General features: G+C 32.9%; 1 protein-coding gene across 3 annotated transcripts; it reads right to left on the reverse strand.

Moving 5' to 3' along the window:
• Positions 1 to 2,666: 2,666 nt before the first annotated feature.
• Positions 2,667 to 20,176, reverse strand: LOC149772484 (patched domain-containing protein 3-like). Of its 3 annotated transcripts, none has more exons than XM_089947695.1 (4): positions 20,079 to 20,176; positions 6,566 to 7,591; positions 5,321 to 5,521; positions 2,667 to 5,043 (listed from the first exon to the last, which is right to left on the reverse strand). In XM_089947695.1, the coding sequence occupies exons 2-4, from the start codon at positions 7,575 to 7,577 to the stop codon at positions 3,653 to 3,655; spliced, it is 2,604 nt and encodes an 867-aa protein (XP_089803821.1). In that variant the 5' UTR covers positions 7,578 to 7,591; positions 20,079 to 20,176; the 3' UTR covers positions 2,667 to 3,652. The 3 variants fall into 3 exon arrangements, with proteins under 3 accessions (XP_089803821.1, XP_089803822.1, XP_089803820.1); XM_089947696.1 differs by lacking the exon at positions 20,079 to 20,176 and adding an exon at positions 11,126 to 11,260 and having other exon boundaries at positions 7,247 to 7,591; XM_089947694.1 differs by lacking the exon at positions 20,079 to 20,176 and adding an exon at positions 11,126 to 11,260.
• Positions 20,177 to 26,334: the final 6,158 nt, after the last annotated feature.

Raw genomic sequence — 26,334 nt, forward strand, 5'->3', positions numbered from 1 at the left:
AAAAGAGGGTCTGAGATCGTCCATAGCACTTTCAGCTTCTAATAAATTCCATTTTAAGCAAGAAACAATATTTATTTGCGTCATGTGTATATTTGTGCCTGAATGCATAAAATACAAATTCATGTATGCATTTATGTCTCTAGGAATATATATATGTATATATATATATATATATATATATATATATATATATATATATATATATATATATAGAGAGAGAGAGAGAGAGAGAGAGAGAGAGAGAGAGAGAGAGATTTAGGCCCAGATTTGTTCAATATTATACTAGGGACATGGGGCGTATAAGTAGTGTTAACGATTTTCTCTCGAAGGCTTCGAACTACGACTATGAGCAAGTATGACAAAACAAATGAATTTCCAACATGTTCATGCTCGCCATTCCAACGTTAACAACTGTATTATTCCGATTATGTGACTTCATATGTACAGTCTAATATTTTGCAGTAAATACAATATAAATGGAGAAACCAATTAAAATTATGTTTGATTTCGGTTGATTTATTATTAAAGAATGCTTTAATGTATTAATAAGTTCGCCTTAGGGTACATATTGACGTGTAGTACAATTTTAGCATGTTGCCTTTCTAGCATGTCAACCTTTGTCACGTTTCTGGAAAAGATAATTGAAAGTTTCGACCTCATAGTCAGTTTGCTACTTAAACCAAATTTTTATTAAATTATTCTTAGGGTGTTATTAAATATTGCCCAGTTGTATTTCTATTTTCTATTTTATTCCCCTTTTCATGAATAAGGAGTTGTTAGTTCTTTATTGAAGGATAAATACATAAAAAAGTTGGTGGTTAAATTACGTACATATAATCAAAAGAAAAGCAATATGTTAAAAATGTACTACGCATCAATTTGTACCTTATGGCAAATGTATCAACACAATAGAGGATGACGATCAGATTAAAAACCTTGTAGTTTTAATAGAAGAGCCACCACATACTGCAACAATACAAATGCTTTGCTTTATTAAGAGTTAATCTCTGGCTTCCGTTCTTTCTCACACCATATCTATTTTATAATAATTGCATATCTGTACCTAAAAGTGTGTGTGTGGCAGATGTATGCAGTGTGACAGTTTATAGTGATTTCTAGTACTGGGGCATGATGCCGCAGACATGTAGCATGATGTCCCACCAGACACATTATCCTAACACCAGGCCGACCAGTCCAAACAATAACCTCTTAATGCTGAGCGCCAAGCGAGGCAGCTGTTAGTACAAAGTTTGTAAGTCTTTGGTATGACTCGGCCGGGGATCGAACCCACGACCTTCCGCATCTGAGGCTCTAACTACTAGACCACCGGAGCGGTCATAAAAGTGCGTATAATAAACCTAAAATATTAAACACATAAAGCACGGATCAAGCATCGACTTAAACTTTCTTTAAAATAAGTATGTAAGAAAAACCTGTTTAGAGAAATACACTCGAAACTTTTAAGAACGCACTTCTCTAACGAAACATGAAAACACGCAAGAAATATCGCTTGAACTTCCGGAAAAGAAATCATTTTGTATGACCAGTGTCAAGAGACAAGATGGATACTTCTTGCATACTTTATCTCAGTGTATTAAAGATAAATGAAGAAAAGACAGTAGAAAAATATGACTTTATATGCGAGACTTTATTTCGAATAAAACTGTCAGATTAAGATAAATAATCAATCTATCACACATATCAAATAGCATCGACAAAATCATATAGGACAGGAAGCACAACGGATATACAGTGGGGCCTCGTTAATCCGGACTCCGTTTATCCGGAAACCTCGCTATCCGGACGTAATTCAACGGGAACGGAATTCCTAAACGTTAATTTGCTCCGTTAATCAAGAAATCCGCGTTCCGGATCCGGAAATCAAAATCGGGGACCAAAGTGTAAAATTACTTTAAAACTTGTATCGATAATCCGGAAATAATCTGTCCAAAAATAAGAAAAATAGAAAAATCGTATATGAAAATACAGTCAGTCGGATAATACAGATTCACCTACGCAAATTTGGAGGTGTGCCAATGTATCAATCTCTGATTGTTAAAATTCTAGTGGTATGTTAAAGTTATCCATTAATCACGTGATCATGTGTGTGGAAAACTAGGTAGCGTGACCTTGTTGTAACCAGCGATTGTATAAACAATGTTTGTTTTAGCTAGTCGCCGACGGGGGTGTTAATAATTAAATAATCACACTGATCAAATTGTCCACGCTTTTTGACATAACATATGGTAAATAAATTAAGTGTGTTATTAAGCCTCTTTGTTGTTTACCAATTGTATGTAACAATCATAGTTTATTGATGGCTGTACAAATACAGTTAATTGATTTAAGCTGTGGACAGTATAGGGCTTCATATCAGAATAAAATGTGGACGTCAATTATCAGCTCATTAGCAACAATAACAGCTGTAAAATACGACTAATAGAAATGACTGCATTTCATTAGTTTACCGTAACGTGAGATATCACTGACTTTGCATATTCTCGTGGTTGGCTACAAAATTCCAAAAATCGGCGGGGCATCAAAGGCAAATTGTATGAGGGGAAGCAGAGAGTGTCGACATGAACAAAGTCTTCATTGTCTAAACTTATATTTACTGTACATGTATGTACAATCGCATGTTAATAATAATATGAAATAAACACACGTCAGTAGAAGTATTCATTAATTTATTTCAACCATTATTGAATATACAGTACAATTACAGCTAGCATATACATGTACATGTATACGGTGTGATGACATCGTAAAATAAAAATGTGCATGATTCAATTATCCGGAAAGCTCGTTAATCCGGACATATTCACTGGGAACGAATGTGTCCGGATTAACGAGGCTCCACTGTGTATATATATATATATATATATATATATATATATATATATATATATATATATATATATATATATATATATGAGTATCAACAATGCAATAATTTTATGTGTGTATGTGTGAGTGTGTGAGTGTATCTCATCCTGCATTTTCTACTATAGCAGAAACTGATTAAGAAAGGGATAAAAGCCAGGTGAAGATTTTGTTTTGTTCATAACATATCATCTTTCAAAGGAATTGTGAATTTGTAAAACAGTCATTAACAACACATTTTTAGTCCACCTATTTCTTTTGTCATGGATCACGTCGATTTCAGCTACAATTATAAAATAAATGAGTGAATAGAGTCAATAAATCAGTGTTTTTCATTTAGAATCCTTGCATGTTCTATCTGATTGGATGAGAATGAGTTGTCAGAGATCCTATCTTTAAGTAGTAACAATAATGTTTTGTAAAAGCACTGATGAAAGGGTAATATAATAGACAAATAGTTGTTTTGCAGTGTATCTATCACTCAAAAGTCCATATATTCAGACGTTTCTATTCCTATATAACGGATCAAAGTTTGATAGGAGTAATATACACAACAGTAGTATAAAGGATTATACACAAATGTATACATAATATGCGTGTATTCCTGGATTAAGACGTTTGCAACTTTTCACATTGCATTCATATTTTTGATACCTTAAGCAGAAGTTTTGGGTTATAGGAAAATTTAAATGTGACAAATAAATGATCTAAAACTAAATCACTCTTTTTAACGCCCCATCTATCCTTATTATTGATGTTTCTAAGTTAATCAAAATGCGCTTCCTGCATTATTACTGGATTGCGTATTTCTCTGTATCTGATTCGCAACTTTTGCTCTGTGAGGGCCAATGAATGATAGTACCACGGGAAGGAAAAATACGGCATGAGCCAAGCCAAAGACAATAACAAGGATCATTACTCTAAAAAAGGAGCGGAATATGTAAGATGCAGCAGCAGCAAGGGTTATCACGCCCAGGAGAGATGATGCTGCGCCATGGAAAATGGGAGCTCCCGATCTTATCACAGCTTCCTTTACCCTATCGTCTCTAGTACTGCCATCAGCAATCATGTAACCATGACAAATGTGTGCAGCATAATCCACTGAAAAACCTACACTCATTATTATGTGAATCATGGTAATTGTACTTAATGTTAACCCAAGAAACGAAAGAAAGCCTAGGATTCCAATCATTATCATAACTACAGTGATCGTCACGTAAATCAGTAATAGGGGATGTGGCATAAACAAAACGGTAACGAAGAAAACTATTGCAACTGCAATCCCTACCGTCTGTAAAGTTTGTGGAAGAACTGCCACGTACTGTTCATAGAAAATAAAAGCGGGGGAAAAAGCGAATGGTGATAACGACGACGACTTAGCGACATCGCGCATATCCAACATTAATTGTCCTTGATCGGTTGTTGATTTAAGGTTCTCAGACATGATATAAAACCTGGATGCTGTGATTCTTTTAGATAGAGAGTTTATTATTACATCATTTTTAAACCTCTGATAAAGTGGATACGTCAAGAATCGTGATTCTAGATTGGTTACAAAATTATCTTCAGAAGAGTCATTATAAAATGGTGATTCCTTATAGGCAGATAACCAACTAATCTGAAAATTATCATTAATACTGGGGTTAGACTTAGCATTTGTCAAAAGATTTCCAACTGCATCTTGCGTAACAGTGCTAGAATATAGAAAAGTGTCGGGAACAACGAATGACACAGGTGTAAGTTCTCTAAAATTGTCATCAAGCAATTGTCTATATTTATAAAAGTATGACTTTTCAGACACCAAATTTTTTAACTCAAGACCCTGCTTCATTGTTGTGACACCATATATTGATACACCAAGATATCCAGCAAACATCAGAAGTATGAAAATTTTAAGAGGGCGTTTAAGAACAATTTTTGGAATTAGCCAACCAGGAAATTTGTCTAGAAAGCTCTCCGCCTCTGTTCGTGACTTGGGTGGAGATCCAGCGCAGCAGAAAATGTGAAGTCCACTGTTTCCTTTTTCCTTTGCTTCGTTCTTGGTCAGCACGCGTAAGCATGTCATACAATGCCTCTTGGATTCTACACGTTGCTCATGTAATGTCATGCATGCCACAAAAAGTGTTGCTTGGTTCAAGTAGCAAATTATCACAGCAACACCTGAAATATAAATGCAAACCAGTATCACTAAGACTAGGAACATTCTCATTTTCCCTTTTATAACCATTAGTAGTTTGTCATTGTTTATGCCAAACTATCATGCAATCATAGTATAATGACGTTTGCAAAAGCGAGTGAGTCTTCACAGTTAAAACTACGTCCCTCTCTAGAATTCAATACCTAAATCATAAATAAATGCTCATTGTATGGAGTGGTAGTTTGTTAATAATGACAGACTAGCAATCTTTCATTTAGATATATACAAAATAATTCTCACCTGTGTAGATGCAAAAATTCCTGACGCTCAGGAAGACCGAGGAAGCTCCAGCGGCAAATGCAAGTAGATCTGTAACAGAAGTAATCGTGATGGCAACCCCACTTGTTCGCATAGTTTCGGCAATCTTTTCCTCCACGCTTTTTTTGTCTTGGGCTCCGGCAAGTCCTGAGAGTAGGATAAACATATCATCCACCCCAATACCTGCATAAGATAAAAGAATGCCTCTTGACAATGAGTGAAGAAACAATTTGTAATCTCTGGAAGACCATTCTAATAGCTGTTATTTGCATCTTCGTCAGATCTTTATTTTTATTTCAGTATGATGTGTCTAACAACGAATGTTATAGCTATCAGCGTTGAAAACATATTCATTCAAAAAAGGCACTTTACGCACGTCTCTAATAAGAAAACCATAAAATTGAAATAAATTTACTACAATACAGTCACTGGTGTCTTGCATCTGTTTTTTAAATGGCAAACCTATTTTATATAGATTTCTACACTTAATGTGGAGTCTTCTTTAGGGATGATATATTCATTAGCACTCTCCATCCGTTATAAAACACATAAGTATTAAGAACCCGAGGCAACGTTCAAGTACACCTGCAAATGTCATTGATTGAACAATTATACAAAGTTACAGTGGATGAGGTGGTGAAAGGCTATTATGATAAAGTATAATGTTAATTAAGTAGGTCTCACACTTTGCAGATGAATAGTCAGAACGATTAATGGAAGGTGCAGAATCGGGATTTCTGACTTAGCCAATCATATTATCGAATTTATTCATCTGATCCAGAAAGAGTTTTAAATAAAACTTATAAAATCTTATAACTATTTGACTTTAAAATGAGATTACATTGCCAGATAATTATTTTAATGTCGTTTCAATAGAATTCTAAAGCTAGAAAAAAAACTTCAATATCGTAAACCAGAGGGAGTTATTTGATTTTTAGATCTCTTGCCAACAATCACATGCAATATGCAATTTGCTTTAACAAAAATTAAATTGGGTGTTGAAGTTAATAAAGAAAAATAAGTAAATATGTGAGACAAATGTCTAACATATTTACTTATTTTTCTTTATTAACTGTTTAACTGTTTTAGCAATGTTTTACCATATTTACAAATTTTCCTCAAAATAAATAGGTAGTCCTGTCCATTGTTGGCTTACAAATGTTGTGCTTGTCTTGAAATTGCAAAATATTTCGGGTATGGATATATATTAAATAATACATACGCTACCTATTATTAAAAAAGGAACCACGCCCACAATGCTGACAAAACTCACTCCACATGCGCTGACAATTCCAAACGAAGATGCTATTGAAATAGCAGCAGCAATGACCCCAGGATACCCAAGATTTACTCTTTGGCCAACAGCGTCACATCTCGCTGTAAAAGTGGCAACACAGGAGTATGTAATCATGAGAGTGAAGGTAATAGCAAAAAGGATAATGTCTCCAGAAATGTTTTTATCGAGTTCCTGTTCCATAGATTTAGAATGCATATACGTGATTTCAATAGTGCTGGAAAGAAACGATTTCATTCTGAAAATAAATTCATTTTCCCAGGATAATACTGAGTCCGAATTTGATCTATCTGTTCTGATGTTGAACCGAAGACGCAACATTTGTGCTGAAGTCAAGTGTGTTCCATTAGAAGTAAAAGCTCCCACCAAAGTCTCATAGTATATAGGGTCAAACTTCTGGTGGTAGAAATATGGAAATGTGATATTATCAGCTCCAACTGCCGACAGAAACTCAGGAGAAAAGAAGAAGTCCCCCTCAACTGCGCAACCGAATCTATTTCGGGCGCAAATATCCGTATAATTTATGCTAACACCATTCTTATCAATGCTGATTTCTCTTACGTATTTATATATCCTCTCCACTTCACCGAGGATGATGCGATCGAGAACGTTACCTGATACCGCTCGAATAATTATTTCGGCTTGGCGACCCAGATCAGGCATTTGTTGTAAACCGACAAAGTCTGACCCAGATAGATCTGGAAATAAGGCTTTGACACGTTCACTGTCCTTGTTGGCGTCACTGTTAATGGGGGTATAGACATTCGTCACGTCAGTTTCCACCTGCATCCGGATCATTCCAATAGACAGTAGCCCATTCAGTAAGATGGTAACCATTATAAATTTCCAAGGATGTCTGGCAACCAAGCGTCCATATCTAGCAAACACAGATCCAAGCTTTCTTTCCACCTTCTCATAACAGTTGTAACACGTGCTTCCTCCCATTTGTCCTGAAGAAACTGTAATGAAAATCAGAACATATGCTTTATGCAAACTCAAAGTGCTGAAAATATTGCAAAAATCTTTAATGATGAGTTTGTAATCTATAAATGCTTCCATTTCGTACTTAATTATTAAATAATTCTGCTTTGCAAATAATTCTATGACAGAGAACTTTTCATGTTTCATCTCAAGGATATAACCTTCCTAGAAGAACTCGACGAAGTGTGCAAAGTGTATGTATTGTGAATTTTCTGTAAGCTAGGTCAGTTTGGGCTATTTTTTTTTGTACCATAAGCATACAAACCACACCATTTGTTGCCGCCTTTGAAAACAATAAGCATCCGAGGCACAATAAAACACTATAGACTACCAGAAGAGGTAGTAAGTCTAGCACACAGTATTTTAAGTCACATAATTGTCTTGCATGATACAATATGTTTAAAATATGGAAACATACCGATTGAATACAGCAATATTCTACCAACTACACCGAATGTATGTATCAACTACTTAACAGCAGTATGTGTCATTGTATTGCAATGAATTCGAAATCCAGTTTTTAATTTAAATCTTCAGAATATTAAGACCATAATATTCTTTTCGGATTGACATTGATATTTTCCAGATATAAACATGCAACGGTCATTATCTAAATATTAATAACAATAGTTAAAAGTATGTCACCTGATATGCACACTGCCAATTAAGCAAATGTATCCAAAATACATGGTACAGTATTAAAATCGGAATTTACACAGGTTGTTTTAAGAAACGAAATCACTTCCTTTTTCATGAGCATGATTGACATCAACAGACACAAGGAAAAACAAATGCATCATCATAATGATTACGATAGTTGAACTATAAGTTATTAGTAGAAATCATAGTAATAGCGGCAGTAGCAGTAGCAGTTCAGGGTGAAGATAAAAAGAAGAGATTATGAACATAATCATTATAAAAACTTTGCTTCATTGGCTTCGTCACATTTCAAATGAATATATATATATATATATATATATATATATATATATATATATATATATATATATATATGCGCTACGTTATAATATAACTATATGGCAAATACACACTTTAAAATTTAATTTACTACATACCATATGCCAATTTTTTTTCATTTTGTCAATCGTTTTATCATTAAACATCAATTTGTCGGTTTTCGAAAGCCCTTTGATGCAAGGAAAATACACAGTTTCCGAAAACAGATTTAATAAGATTCGGATAGTGAAAAAGAACAAGAAAAACAGTCAGGACGCTGGTAGCCTGAACTATTAAAAGAGGTTGGGAATATATATTCGAAAACAAATATGTCTCATAAAATATTCTTCTCAAAGATTGAGTGGTGTGCCTGACTAATACGTACATAACAACAAGTAGCATCATATTATATTCAATTCTAAAGTAGATTTCTGAATATTTTTAATATTTGTAACAACATATTTCCATACATATTAAAATTGTAACACTTCAGGCACCCACTCTAATGCTTCATTATATAGATTGTGAGCTAGGAATCTGGCACAATTACTGTTGCGAAATTTTTATAACGTAACCAATGATCAATATTTAACATTTGAGCCAATATCCTGTTATCCTAAGTTTGAGTGGACCCGTATTTGTTTTGCCTTTTCGGCATCAGATAGTCTAAGGATTATTCTGAGGAATGTTTCTTCTAACTCATATTTTCGAAGACTTCAAAATTACCTTTATTTTTTGTATCTTATCATAAACATGATTTACAGCATGTTTCAAATTTTCAATAAGATTTTGAGCAATTCATAAATAACCGAAACTATGTCGATGTGCATACGTTGGTGAAAACTTTCATTAGCTTAAGGAAATAGTAAACATTTCTTTTATAACTATACTTTAAAGTGAACTAAGTACTAGTGTGTATATTATTTGAAGTCAAATTACGTATGTAGAGCGAATTCGGAATTAAAATTATATTTTTGTCTTACATTTGTGGAACTTTTACCTCTCTCTCTCTTATATTCCCTTGCAAATGGCCGCCGTTGCGATAAACGAAAAGAATATAAAATTCTTACACTGTTTTCCGTCTCTACCACATCGCTATACCGAGATAATTCTTTCTAATGAACGCAGGGAATGTTTGGGACACCACACACTATCGAGAATGATGAAAATCTAAAGACAGGGCGTGCTGCAGAATGTGAAGGTAAGTCGTTCAGTATCTCAAATATACTTTCCATGCAACTGTGCTATATAATATCACCAATTACATACTTCCATCAATCTCATGAATACTATCCAGTTCATTATCAATCAACCTCTCTTAACCCTCACAAAGAAAATCAACAAGTATAAAAATACAATTCTGCTTATTCGAGAACCAATTTTCCATTTTTGAAAACGAATAATCAATTAAAATATAAGACAAGAAAATAAATAAATTGGAGCAAAGTTCATCTTGAACAATACATCAGAAATGAAATTACCTATTTTCACAATGTTCAGCTCTTGAATCCAAAATAAACGGCTGATGGCTTTATGGATGCTGGGAATGGAAAATTCAACTTGGACCTGTCCCTTCTTAACATATATGGTTGGAATATAATTTGTGAATCTGAATACGATTTGTTGCGACAGATGTCAGATGATCGTGAAGTTAATCTTACCAGACTTAAATCAGGGAAATGAAGGAAATAGGAATCTGGGGGGCTTCTAAAATATATGACTTCAGTAATCAAACAGTCAGAACTGTATTAAAGTCCTAATATTAAGATGGGACAAAGCGAACTATTATTGGTTTCTCACAATGGACGGTTGTATGTTTGCTAAGTAATGCATTGATAACAGCAAACCGTTCGCTTTTATATAAGCTAACAAGAAAATGATGGCGATGTAAGAGAGCGATGAGGATTCATTATGACACATATAGCGGTTGAAGTCCAGACTTCAAATAATGGCTGTTCTTTAATTTCCATTATTCAAACATACTGGGTAACTTGCAATTTTGCGACTTTAATTGTTTATTTATATTTATCTATATATTTATATTAAAAATTTTCTTTTTCTTTCCTCTAAGTTTGAAGTTTTTAAGTATTACTTTAAGAATAATTAAAATTGTATGTTTTGAAGAATTGCTTTCGAATTCAAACCGTAGCACAAATTAAAGATTATGGTGTACAACGAAGAGAGAGAGAGAGAGAGAGAGATTGTAATGCATGCACATATTTAATTTGTTTTACGGAATTCAAGAATATAGCATACACATTGAACTTTATCTCTGGGTGTTATATGACTAAGATGAAAATAAAAGCTTGATATAAAGCTATGCATTCAATTTAATCAATAACAGGATGCATATGCATGCAAAATACAGCCTTTATTTGAGGAGTATGGAACTATATGTATATCCGCTTCTTTACCTATTTACTTGTAGGTTGTGAATAGATATGTCTGCTTGCGCTTGTTAAATGGAGAGTTATAAACCGTGTTTTCAATATAGGAATGTAAACTTTATCTGTTTGTAGCTGAGTTTCAACTTATTGTAACGTATTCGTTCTTACCTTGATTCAGAAAGCTCCGTTACGCTATGTAGGTGTATCTGTGGTTATAGCTGTAGTATATAGGAGCAATTTACGAGAGGTTTTACAAGTTGGACCTCACGGTCTGCATGTATTATTGCAACTGCTTAAACGGACGAACTTAACTGCCTTGACAAAAGATAACGCTTCATTGCTAGTTGTCAATGATTATGCAATCTTTACTTAAACTCCACCTTAATCGAGGATTTGCTCCTCCCCCGTAATTTAACCTCTGCTCATTGGATAATGAACGTTATATATATATATTGCAACACTCCTTTTATTGAACTGCCAAGTTCTTCTAGGAGCATCCCGATACAAGGTAAGTTAGATTGAATCATTGCAAAGTTATGTAACTGTTTTTAGAAATCACCTCTTCAAAGCTGATGTGATGGCTGTTTATATGTGCATTACTTTTACACTGGAAGATTTTGCGGTGATATATATATATATATATATATATATATATATATATATATATATATATATATATATATATATATATATATATATATATATATATATTATTAAGGGAAGTTTCGCATATGATATTTCTATCTTTAGGTGTATCTGCTGAATGTAGCCGTTTATAAATTTAGCTTTGCTGGATGTGACAATAAGACCAGTAATTTGATGATGCTTTTCGTAGACTCGCTGCTAATGGCTGTAACTATCCAGCTTATATCCGATTAGACGGCTTCACACTGAATACAGTTCATATCACTAGGTTTCCTGTGATGCAATTTAAATATAGCTTTGAGAAAGGGAACACTCTATTATTATATGAAGTCTGCTCATTAAGTGATACTTTTCAGAGTACGCTTGAATTTCGTTGTCATCATTTATTCAAGGTTAAAGTTGCATTTTATAAAGATGCCAAATATTTATTAAAAAACCCAAAACAAATATTTATCATCACCTACTGAGTGAACTTTAACATCATGTGCTAGCATGCTCTTTTCTGTTTTTATCATAATTATTATTTGCAGTAATAGTAATAGCAGTAGCAGCAGCAGTGGGCGTATTGGAGATACTAATACGATGAGCATCATCGTGGACAGTTATAAATATTATTTTGCATTAAATATATTTAATCTCATTCTAATATGGAAGCAATACCTTACGGAAATATAAAATTAAGCAAACAAAGCACAAAGTAAAAGATCAAAGAACGAAAGTCTCGATATACATGCCACTAATGAAAGAGTTTTCAAACAAAAATTTGACCTCTGTAAAAGAGGAAGAAACCTACCTGTAGAGTTTGACCACATACAGTTTTATTTTAATAATTTGAAATGATTGAAGTATTTGGCAGTTAGAAATCGGATTAGTAGATTATATCATCATCAGTTAATAATAAAAATACCTATTATACGTTGATGATGGCCATGATAATGGTTTAATCAATTTAATATTCAAATTAGTTTAACCATACAAGTGTGTTGCCCAGAAATACAATTTTAACTTGTTCTGAAGATAGTTTTCTCTTGAACTTATTAAAAACAGTAAGGGAAGAAACAAAAAATGATAATCTTGTGCTTAAGAGAAAATAAACGCTACTAATTCAGAATGGAATAACTCAATAAATGCTGGAGGATATCAAACTTTGCATGTACTGTTAAAAGGTTTTTAACGCAGCATGCTGTGAAATGTAATGTTAATATGATAGAGTTATATCGGAGTAGAAAGGGATAAGCACAACAAGACAACGCTAACAACATGGTTGTATGATTCTGCATTTACTTACTAAACGAAAATTTGTATCTCAGAAAACTAAGACACTGCTAAAACATAGTGGAATACTCATTTGACCTAAATGTTGATTGAAATCGTTATATTCATCTCGGGTCAAAATAAATAAATAGATAAATAAATAAATAAATAAATAAATAATGAACACATAAGGAAAGATATTGTTGAAGGTATAAATTTGTTAGCTTATAGAAATAAAAGCAACTGCTCAATAACTGATCTATTTTTTTCTAAAAGGCACAATACCATTATTAATTATAACATTCAATTTATCCAGTACGACATGAAAAAGGAGAGAGAAATTAACAAAGATTCTTTAAGAGAAATAAATGTTGCTGGTGAACAACGCAAATTATATTTGTATAAAATGGGATGTGCAATGCAACTAAACATTCGGTAATTTGATGTATCTTCTTGAGTAAAGGCAACTTTTACATCTTATAAAAATGATAAATCAAAACATAAACGGAAACTCTTCAGCATTTACATAAAGAAATAACAGAGAAGACACATTGTTATGACCTTCTGAAAGCAAGAGTTAAGTTGCAAATTTCAGATGATGGTGATATAGATATCTCGGTTTGTTAATTTTACTCTTGTTCAAGTTTTGAAAGTGATAGTATAATGATATTTTAGAGATCGAAAAGTTTGAATAATATGTATTTAAAAAAAAGCTAATAACCAAGACTGGCTTAGTGTATTTAGACAAACTTAAGTTTAATAACTGCTGAAAACTATACACTTTTGACATTTTATTTTCTTGAATATAGAGCTATAAAAAAATTATGTTAATATAGTGTTGACTGCATTTTACTATTTTACTGAACAAATCTTATATATAGTAATCTGAAATCAACACGTTTAGCATTTTTCCATGCTCTATTTAATACGCTTGGTTTGGTTAACAACAACAGCTACTACTACTACTACTACTAGTAGTAGTAGTAGTAATAGTAGTAGTAATAATATGTTTGATATCAACATTACCCTTCACAATAACGTTTGAAAAGGGATTTCGATTATCTGATGGTAAAGAGTCCCACATCATCGATGTAGAGCAAGAGAGCTATCTGACTTTAGTAGAGTCAGAAGATCAGAGTCAGATATTGAAGCTAAATGCTCATGAGTCAGGTTGTTTACGTTTTTATAGACAAACACACCAGCCTTGCATGTATCTCCTTGATTGAAATATCTCTTAATTCTGTAATCTTTGATCAGGAGTTCTATATTAAATTTGTTCCTAATTAAAATATATAGCCAATATATATTCTCATCACTGTCGATAAAAGTGCGCTTGGTACGCCGAAGAGAACATTAAATTCTCTCAGCAGGATAAAGTAATAAAATGATAAGAATTGTATATGTATACTATCAGACCTTTGCAGCTTCCATGCGAAAATAACAATGACTTGGTTATTTGGATTTGTTTGTGCAATTTTTGTGTGCCCCTGCTTCTATTTAAAACTTTACAATATATGCTTTGACGAAACTGTATATGTTTATTCCTCACGACTTCAATTTAAATTTGTACAAAATTAATCTGAACAAGTCAGGAAAATCACTTGTTCATAAACATTTATCGATGTTTAAAAGCAGATGTAACTACCGCTTGATAATGCCGTGGAATGTACGTGCAAATGAGTTTACTAATATTCAGATATATTTACCCCCCTACTAAATATCGTTCGTATCATATTTACTTTATTGTTTAAAAAAGTCAATTGACTCTGTATAATTAATAGATATCACATGATTTAAATAGTATTTTTTATTTTAAAAAATGCATCATATACCATTATGACAAAGCTGTGCCCAACACAATCAAATTGAATCATTGCGGTTCAAGCCTATTTAGTATAAATGATTTATATTCAGATAAAAATCAGTTTGAGAACTATATAAGTAAATGTAATTGCAAATTGAGGTCAAAATTATGATGCAAATTTATACTGACAATATATTGAGATTTTAAAGTTTAAAGGAGTAGAAATAGATGTGAGTTAAGGAGAATATAGACATATATTATTTTAAAATTAAATTAGATATATTGGCAACAATTATGCATTTCTACGATATCCTGTTGTCTTTTCGTCTTTCTTGTTTTATGCACCGTTTGTTCTGAGTTCTTACAAGATTTGTCAAAAATATTGTCCTGTTTAATGCCGTTGAATTCGTTTAAAGGCACACTAGTGCATATCGTATAACCTAGGGTTTGTGAAGATTCAATAAGTTCATTGTTAAAGTATGTATAAGAGGGGGGCCGATTTAATTGAAACTTATAGATCACTAGCTGCTACGGAAATCTCAGGTGACCACATGCATAGGCTATGCCATCTTCGTCTAGTGGGATGGGTTGTGAGTCACGTGGTTGTAATTTAAATATGGAATTGGGTCACAATTATTACTTCCAGTTCAGTACCAAACGAATGTAGTTCTAGTCTATTTTTAGAACATTTTATTTTTCTCCCATTTTTGTGGTGATAGAAGAATTGTATTTATGCATGTTTGGCAGGGATTTAAAGGTAATTGTTTATTCTTGAGAATATGAGCTCAGGGTGTGGTTGTCCGTGTGTATTTCGGAGACAGTACACAGTGAGTAATAAGGCCTTGATTATGATCAGGAAGTGAAATATGTGTTCTGTTTACATGCTGCTCTGTTGACAGTCAACCGGGTCTCACTAAACACCCCAAGACACCATAGGACACCCCAAGACACCCCAATACATCCCAGGACACCCCAAGACTGTCAAAAAGCACATCAAGACTCAATCAGTTACCTACTTTAAATTTCATCAACAACACAAACAAACATAGAAACAAAAAGTGTGAATATTTAGCGAGTGTTTATTTAACAGAAAAAGTAGCGAGGTCAAAGATTTGCCAAGGGAAATAACTCATTTCGATGAAGAGTGTTCGGGTGCAGTAACGTGAATATGCATCAACATTTATAAATAAGTAGCAATACCACATGGGAGCAAGACATTTCGACCCCAAGAAAATTCCCTAGACATTTCGACTCCATTCAAGGGACAATTCGCCCCCAGTTCATGCATATTGAAAATAATAATTAGCACTGATATTAATTTCCACTAATTACGCCATTATTCATTGACATCTACAATTAAAGAAGATACCAACACATCTCTAAGTCGCCGAAAAAAATGTCAACAGTTAATTAAAATTAAAGTCACATTTATTAAGTTAATGAATGCACGCTAATCTGAATGAAAAGAAATCACATTTACTGCACACTAGAAATTTGCATAAAAAAATCAGATTTGTTTTAGAAACAATAATTAGCACACTGCTAATGGTCATTGCCACTAATCACATAGTTATTCATTGATGTCTGCAATTTAAAAACAAGATGAAAACAGTTAATTATAATTAAAGTCACTTTTATTAAGATAATCAATGCACGCTAATTTGAATGAAAATAAAAAGGTTTGAAAATTAAATGTACCACACGCTTTAAATTTATACAAAAGAGCCACACGTGTGTAAATTGTGGATTAATTTAAAGTAATTACAGTTTATATTGTGACATTTCGATCGGATATATTTTGATACAATATGAACTGAAATGTGTTAATTGTGACAATGGCGTTTTATCCTTGTGTACAATATCATAATCATGTCAGGCCTCGTTAGCTTGTTTTGTCTTGTAATATATGCGGGAAAAGACAGCATCGCATTTGTGATATAGGCTAGTGTAATAATTCGTTATCCTTCTTAATTCTGTCAGTCTTCCGTTCTTAAATATTTATTTATTTATCTATTTCTGAATTGAACATATCAGTTAGCATAGATGATGATTGTATATTCATACGTTATATATATATATATATATATATATATATATATATATATATATATATATATATATATATATATATATATATCCTTCAAGCTTACCAGCCATCATACAGTTATAGAATTTCTTTATTTTTAGAACATAATGTAAATAATTAAATATTGAATCAATTAACGATTAGTAAAAACATCTTACTAATTTCAATATTTCAGGCTGACTCCAACAATGTTTGAAATAATTGCAGAGTATTAAATGTTTGACTTTAAATGCCAATATATCATGTTCTGTAGTTTCCAAAATTATTTCTAATTTAATTATTAATGAGCATGAAGTTAGTAGCGAAATCTTCTATACAATAAATCAATACTACGATTACAGATACATGTAAATTCTTAATAACATTTAACTTTCCAAAACACAATATATATTTTATAATTAGTAGTATATAATAATAATAGCTTTATTAATTACGGTGTATTTTCCATTTAGTGATTTCATGTACTTTGATTTTTATATACGTTTAATGTCCTTGAGGACGTTTCCGAAAATCTCTGTGGTTTGCTTTTCGGATCTGCACCTCCAGATGCTGTCATGTATGTGACAAATATGTTCTTTTTTCGTTAACTGATAATTCGCGCTGTCGTAAAGAACGCTTCTATCAACCATGAAATGGAGCTGTGTCACGCTGAAAAGTTTATGTATTAGATCTTGTGCGTTTTGTGGTTTCCAGTCAACGGAAAGTTTTAGAATGTTATTGATGAATGCATTGTCATTAGTCAAATTCATGCGTTTAGTATTTTTGCAGCTATCTTTTGAAAAAAATATTTATGTAGTTTGGGTTTCAAGTTATTTATAAAGTTTGGTGCAAATGTTGGATGATGTTCATTGATGACTGTTTCCAAAAGTTCCGGTCGACTTTCAAAATCTATTGTAGTATTTGCGTCCGTGATGACACCGGTATCAAATAGTTGGGTCTTTATTATATCTCGTTCACCCTTTTCCACCCATACTTTATTTTGAAGGAAGTGCCTGACATTATCCTTCAGATGTTTAGTGCAAAGATAGCGTGTAACCGAGGGGAATACAGGCTGTATTGGCTTGGATATACTCTTCTCATCCTCACTTCCAAATTCCATCATTTCAGGCACTCTTACTTCCACGGACTCAACACCTCTATCTAGCTCTGTAGCAATATGTTCCAGAAAGCTCTTGTAAGTTCTGTAAGAAGCGTCTGTGTACAGAAAGACAGGATCAATACATATCGGATGTTAGTTTGTAATGTTTCCGACAACTCTTTGATACGTTATACTATCGATTTGCTCATCAATAACTCTTTGATACGTTGCACTATCGTTTTGTTCGTCAATAGCTCTTTATGCAATTTGTTTTGTAAATATAATGCGAAAAAAGTACGATTTGCTAGAGAACTCAATAGTCAGTACATTTGCATTTTTGTTTGATAGTGTTGATAATGGCCTGATTTACAAAAAGTTAATTTTATATTTTCTTTATGGAAACACTGGAAAGTTATTTTGGTAAAAACAAATGTGAATTCGATAGCTCATATATATTTTTTTCTGATTTCAGCTAGAAACTTGCTATTTTAAATAAATGTAAAACGATGAAAGTCTACCTTTTATATTCTATTACTATGCTTGCGAAAAAATTAATAACTTCTAAAATAAACCAGTTATGTGTGTTTCATCGTTTTTCTTCTTTTAATCAATCTGTAATTTGGCTAATATTTTTGGTATGTCCTCTGGATTTGCTTTTGAGACAGAGTAATTCATACAGAGAATTAAATGACATGGTGGTTTGTGAGTTATTGTTCATAATTAATTGTCTTATGTGACTGTACCAATCATTAAATGGCCTGTATAATCAGACAGATAAGGTAAATTACATCTGATATAGCAAGCACGACATTGATGTAAAATCGAAAGGAATTACAGAGCGACTTTCCTTCACCGCTACATAAAATCAAGGGAAATCACTCGCGTGGAGCTTGTAACACTCTTTGGTCATGTATTCTAAACGTCTCTGTAACAAATGTTGATGCACGATTTAAAATTAAAATTTGTATATAAATAATTAATAACAAAATAAATGAGAAAAGTATGGTGCATACCCATGTCCGTATTTGTTTTTGCTTTTCTTCCCCCGCTTCTTAATACGTTTTTGAGAGCTTTGGTGCCAATATATGTAATATTGGGGCGTTCTTGGAGAGTCTTGGGGTGTCTTGGGGTGTCCTGGGGTATCTTGGGGTGTTTAGAGAGTCCGACTGCCAACCTTTTACAAGAACTTCACCGTGAAGTCATCTTTGAAGGTATTTTAGATTAGCATATGATTTTTATTGATTGTAACACAGTGGAAAGGTCAGTACTGAGAAACAAATGTAGAGAACATATAGTACAATTAATTGTGTCATATGGCCATATATAAAGTAGTACGCACGAGGGGTAACAACGTGAAAGTCGCCCGTCTTGGTCGCGTTCCGAAAGAAGCCGTCGAAGAGTTATCAGAAAAACACAGTGCAGCCTATAAAGGATTCGTTTTGGGAACCGGTTTGTTCGACGGAGAGCACTGATGGAGGAGTTATAACGTCATTCTACTCTGAAATGCCGAAGTTGTTGTTTGACAAGGTAGGACGATGTCTACATACAAAGTTCTCTCCACATGTCATACGTCTTGTTATATTGTTTCAAAGTTCATTTTTATCATTATTATCATTGGGCAACGATTATATTTGATTTGCAAGATTCCAAAATTCGATATGATCGGCCGATCGATATTTCACTCGGTGCTTATGTGAGGGGTGCAGAGCATTATCATAAAGGTCATTTGTATACATGTACATCATCTTCGTGAGACCGGATCTTTAAATTAAGTTGTACAACTTAAGTATATATGCAACTGTTTTTAATATGTATGTTCTTCCCTCTCCCCGTCTCACACACACAGACACACACCTTAGAGGGGTTAATAGAAACACCAAAACACATTGAAAAACGAAATAGACACTGAAATACACATGTATTTACATGTTCTGTGTATTTATCGGTGAACACACAAAAATTATAACTTGTTTTTGCTTGGACAATAATATAAAACAAAACAAAATATAATTTATGTGATTTTGATATGAATTATTTAGAGCTTAATCTTTTCCTATTTTATAGATAAATTCATGTAATGGCGTCACTCAGTCGTACTTCATTCGACATATATGATAAACAGAGAAACGTAGTAATACATACACAGAATAAAAGTGAAAAGAATCAAAAGTATTCGCCGATATTATATTATATATTTACTTTCATTTTTAATGCTACAGCTTTTGAGAAATAAATTTGAATTAAACCGACTTACCTACACGTCCATTCCGGAGATAACCTCCGTTCCAGAACGAGGAGTCTTTATCATAGCACCTCCGTTTCGGAACGAAATAATCAGCTATGTATGATACGTGTCCAATCCAGTACGACCGACTGTCGAATGCTATAACTTGGAATAAAGTAAATACTTATCAAAATCGCTTCAGTCATATTTTATTTTGCTTCGTATTACTATTCAAACAAAACCAAAAAATAATTCATGTGTGTACACCGATGTAAACACCAAGAACATGAAAATACATGTGTATTTCGGTGTTTTTAGTAACGACCTTGGAACAATGGGACAAGTGCATTGCTTGTACAAAAGCTTAACAATCTAGGCTGTATAGTTATATGTGCGCGAAAATGTGTAGAGCAAATAATATATTTTGGTTTTGAATTGTTCATGGGGTTTTCTATATCTGATTGTAAAATTGATTCTGTAAATGTTTCATCTCTCATACTTAGGATGAATGCTAAAATTTATTCAACATCTTTCAGCTGCTGTAGTAAAAGTCATAGGGTCATGAAATCTTTAAACACGCACTATATCAGTAATGGGTGTCATTTTTGGTTTTAGAATTTGATTCTGCATATTTTTAAGTGGCAATTAGTTACTTTATTTGAATTCTTATACATACCTATTCCTTTACAAGGTCATTATTTAGACACCCTGACAAAAATGCGTACGGTAAAATCAATGTTAAAGAATCTAGTCAGTGTTGGACGAAATGAACCTAATGGTGTGATCCAGTACAATCCGGATTAAATGTGTTCTTTTCTTGACCCAAGTCTAGTACATGGCCACCATTGCAAAATTCCATAGCGATAGAAAATTTTCATCTGGAAGTTTCTTGATGAATGTTCAGATGGAGAGAATTCAACAAACAGGGTTAAATATACTTTGGTTAAAGAAAATTAGTGTTAAATTTTAAAACAACTTATATTTGATTTAAAGTGCGTAAATGTATATACATGAATTGTGTGACTTTTACTATGGTAAATTCATTATACAACATTGATTAAATTAATCATGAAGGGATCTCTAGTCATGATACGAAAGGATGTTATGGTGCTCAGCTACCAGAGCATATTGGGCTGAAGGCTGCCATTGATATTTCATTAGCTTTTTTAAAGCTGTGGTTTTATAAATGTAAATAAAAATCAGATTTGCTACCATAATGCACAAAATATTTGGTACGACTTCAGTTAATTATATGGACCCAGCTTAGGTTACATCGTATATACTGAGCTACATGTTTGATGTGACTGAAGAAGATAATTATTTGGACTCACATGTCCACGTACCACACCGGTTTAAATTGGAATAAAAAGTTAGAGAACATGGGATGTAAAAAATGTTCAGCCTCTCTAATCCTGTAGAAATGAAGTAACTATCTGACTTTTTGTTGACCACTTTAGGATCAACTATTGCAGGCAATTTGTAAACTGAGCAAAACATTGGTTTATAGAATGGCAATTATTCCTGTGATAAAACGTTTGAAATTTGAAGACTATATCAGTTTTGAGAATTGCTGTTCATGCACTTTTTACTTTATTTTATCTGCCTTCTGTTAAAGGTTTCCAAACAAAAGTAATATGTGATTTTGTTACGATGTTTCAAAGACATCACAAACCATTTTTGGTTTGCAAGACTGCCAGCAGCATCGAAAATGTTTTGGTGAGATCTCCGTCATTATATTAATATAAATGTAAACAATTGCAACGGTACAATGATATATCATTTTATGAAAAACAAGTTGCATTTCACAATCATTACCTTCTGATTTCTGTTAATATGTATCTTATTCATGTTCATACATCACCCAGTCTTGTAGGTACACATTTGTAGTTGGTGAGAAGAAATCTATTTGAAATGTAATATAACGCAGAATATTGAAAGAACATTGCTTTAATATTGGGTGAAAACTTAATATGGGTTGGCATGGAGTTATTCATCACACAAGTCAAGTAACTACTATTCTCGTTAAAACAGGTATCATCAATGCTACAGCAAGAAATATGGCAGATGATCCTTCTTTCCATGCAAGGAGAAGAAAGCATCCCCCATCAGGGAGATTATGCAGAAAGGTCTTATCTCTCTACTTGGGGACAATCAGGTTATGGGATGGATGAGAGAACTCAAGGAGGATGATCACAGGAACAAATAGTAGAAACCTGGATCCTCATGAACAGCCATTAACTTAAATTTTGGTGAAGAAGATCTTTTGATTTTTGCATTAGCTATGTACATTATGAATTGTCTGCTCTGACAGGTTATACCCTACATAATATTATGTAAATAACAGCAGTCGATAAGAAATGAAAATATAACAGTATATGCAATTAATGAAAATTTCTTTCTATATGATTATTTCTGACTTTGTTGATAACATTATTTAGAGGGCAGAAATAGAATAGTGTTTACAAATCTGAATGAAAGCATTATTTTATGAAGCAGTAAAAACGAAACAAAGAATGAAGGCACTTGAATTAATTCTTATACAAATTCTTAAACACAAGAAGTGTCAGAGTCAATGTTCATGCGAGCCAAGCGGGGATGAAGCCAGTCTACTGTCAAAAAGAATCACAATATGTGTCCCATTTCCACCAGGCACAGCAAGAGGGAACTACAGGTCTCTGTCCGGACAACAGCCACCTATGATGCAATAGTATGAACTGCCTATAGGCAGCATGACTATTGGTGCTCACCAGATAAAAGTCATCGTGAAGGACTAGAATATGTCATCTATACATACTGGCCAAGGCAAGGTCAGGCTCATCCCGAATTTGAATGTTCTAAAATGTAAAAGAATATGAATAAAAACCAAATAGAAAGAAGCACTTATATTCATGTTACGTAACCAGGTTCCGTTGTAAAATAAACATGGATCAATATGGGATTAAAATTGTACTAGCTTTTTATTTTGATAAGAGCACTAAGAGTTCCATCACGACTGTAAATGATATTAAGTACACTTTATTTAAGATGGAAAGTTACAAGTACTGTTATGGATACCCATAATGTACATTAATTTTTAAAGCATATAATGTAGTTCATTTAGTAGACAACGTATTAAATAACTAATTTTATCCATTGGGGAAAGGCTACTTTGGGATGATGTAATTTCATTTAGTAAACATGTTTTTGTGGCCTTTTGACCTTTCAAGGTGTAAAATGTAATACTGTTGATGCATTTGATGGAATCTAAGTTCAGGTTTTGGGGTTCCCCCTCGGAAATGTTGGCTGATATGATGTCCGATTGGCTGACTGTTAAAGAATCCGAACTTGATGACAAGTTGAATGTTTTGGAATTGAACATTTGACCCTCATCCTGGTATAGAAATTATGCCCTAGTCTTTTGTATTAGTGAATAACAGAAGTATTATTCCTGTCTTAAACATCTGTAGTGGAGACAGTCATTTAGTTGTGTTCTGTCATTTTTGAGATGATTTATTTATTTCAATTACTCATTACTATAAGGTGCTCATAAACGTTGGACTATCTGACTATGTTTGAATTATTGTGAATTCATTTAAAGATGTTTTTTGGATTATATCAGTGTAATACATGAAGACTATTAGCTTATCAACATTATTCAAATCTACTGGCATATCAGCACAATATATTGGGATTCATTCGGGACACCATTGAAACTCATCTGGAATACTCTAAACATTTCGAATTGTAATATAATTTTTCGGACTATCTGGGATTTAATTCACAGTACTGTAACTTTTTTTAACAAGTTTACTTTGTAGTTTAGGCAAAGAAATATTTGTTTAATTTTAACAGACTTCTTTGTTTTTGATTTTTTATGATGCGTGGTTTAAGACCATGGATTTGTAACATTATTTTTTGAGCATTTCAAAAAGTTAGAAACTACTGCAATTGGATCAAATATAAATCCCTGATTACATATGAAGATATTTATACAATAAAGAAGCTTGTTATTCTATCGTTGTCAGCGTAGATTTGTTTAGCATCGTGCAGTACCTACATTGAAACTGGTTAATGAAAAGAATGTACTAGATTAGGATCAGTTCTTATCATTTGCATATGTATGTGTGTTTGGATGGATGATAATTTTAAAATTCATTTTAGTGTTTGCAAAGAAATAGCCAATTCATATGTCTCATTTGGTCGTCAAATTGCTTACATTAAATACCCTCTTTAGCATAATATGCACAACCTATTAAGAGACATTACGAATTCCACACAAAAGGCTATATATTCATTACAAGCAGAAGTGATATGCAGTGTTAACTCTCACAACACACCATTTTCAGATCTGGAGGCATATCCCTACATGTTACGTACAAACTATGTCTGGGGTTGGGTGATAAACACCACTATGCCTTGAACCTGGCTCCAACACATAAAAGACAAGGCTGGGATATAACTGAAAAATCTATAGGAAACGATCCCTCAGCCTGTCTGTCTCCACATTTTTATGATCTGGAAATTATCGTACAACATTAATTATGTAAATGTAATTATAAAAAGTAGTTATAAGTAAATTTAAACGTTTCCTCTCAAAGTTAAAAGTAAATAAAAAATGGACCAGAAACAGAAGAATATCCTTCTCAACTGTTATTGGCATGTTGTGCGATCTGGTAACATGGTTGCGTTTTTCCAAGGATCTGACAAATAATGCCGAATGCGAGTTTCAAGATGGAGACGGTGGATTTGTTATTCTATGTATGAAGAAATGCCCGTATTTCATAATGAGAAACTCTATATACTTAATATTATTCAAAACTTGCCTTTAACACTTTAACACAGTATTGAATCAATTAATATACTTAAATGCCACAATATGGTCATTTGAAATTCACTCTCAGCTGCACTACTGTGCCTTTAAGTCAAAAGGTTTTAGTTGAAATGATATTGTACTTTTTTTGTTATTAATTGTGCATTAATTGTAGTGACCGCCTGTGTCTTGCTCTATTTTCAGATGTAACATAATGGATAAAGACAAGGCAGTAGCCATTATCGGCATAGGCTGCCGATTTCCTGGCGCAAATAACAAGGAAGAATTTTGGGAGCTTCTCCGAAAGGGTGAAAATCATATTACGGAAATAAGAAAACAACGCCCTGGATTTGATTCATATTTCATCACTGAGCCAAATGACCCTAATTTCAGACAACCGTATAAAGCGGGTCTCATTGAAAGGTAATTTTCACTCAATTCTAATCTGTCTTTATATTTGTGTAATGTATACATACATGTCAGGAACAAAATAATACTATTTCTAATAGTAACAATGATGGTCATGTGCAAACACTTAGCGACCGTTATGGACTAACTTGTATAACTTGTGTAGTGGCATGTATTTTCGGTTGTGTTAGTATTTGTAAATTGCATTATTTATAAAGCTTACAAGATTGTTATTGCAGCACATTATCATAAAGCCGGGACATATTGGTAGCCGCCAGGACAGCACTCCACCGTTAGTCCAGCAATGAGTGAACTCTTGCCATTGCATTTCCTATCAGCCAATATGAAAAGAGAAATAGGTTAAATCGTTGATTGATCAAAATCCAATCAATAAGAGTTTACCTCTGTAATCTTTCTGAATTTTTTATTATCCAACGAAACGGGTGATGGTTATATGTAATACGTTTTCTTTTGTGTTTTTTTTTTCTTCTTCTGACTATTTTATGTTAAGTGACATCAGCTTATTAAGCTTAAAATGATGAAGTTTTGAAAAATAAAATTTGAATGAAAGATTGAAATTACTACTACTGAGTTTACGACTTTGTTGTTTTGTGTCAACGGTTACATGTGTCAACGGTTACCTTAGCTTTTCAGGATGTGTTATACATGTATTTAGACAGTTTTAAAAGATTTGCAAAGAAACCTATAGAAAGGAAAAAGTATTTAAAAAATTGAAACTTAATATGTTGAAATGTAATTGATATTCAGGAATTAGATTTTAGGTTTTTTTTCCTTTGAATATTTTTTTTATTTTAGAAAACATACTTATTTCTTTAATATCACTGAGAGTATGGATTTTGTTATCTTCTATACAATTGGATGTAGTTGTAGAAAAAAGTGGATGGATTTGATGTTCTGTATTGCTATGTTTCTCTGGTTTCTTTGACAAACTTCTGCAGGTCATCACCAAAACTGGTTTTTAAATATAAACTAACATTTTAGAGTATTTGTCACATTCTATCTTTCCGATACGATTCTTTCATCAAATACACTAGTATAAATCATTTCATTTACATTTCTTGAGATACT

This window comes from Sinohyriopsis cumingii, unplaced genomic scaffold, assembly GCF_028554795.1.
Source record: "Sinohyriopsis cumingii isolate HCF-2022 unplaced genomic scaffold, ASM2855479v2 utg001437l, whole genome shotgun sequence".
Lineage (NCBI taxonomy): Eukaryota > Metazoa > Mollusca > Bivalvia > Unionida > Unionidae > Sinohyriopsis > Sinohyriopsis cumingii.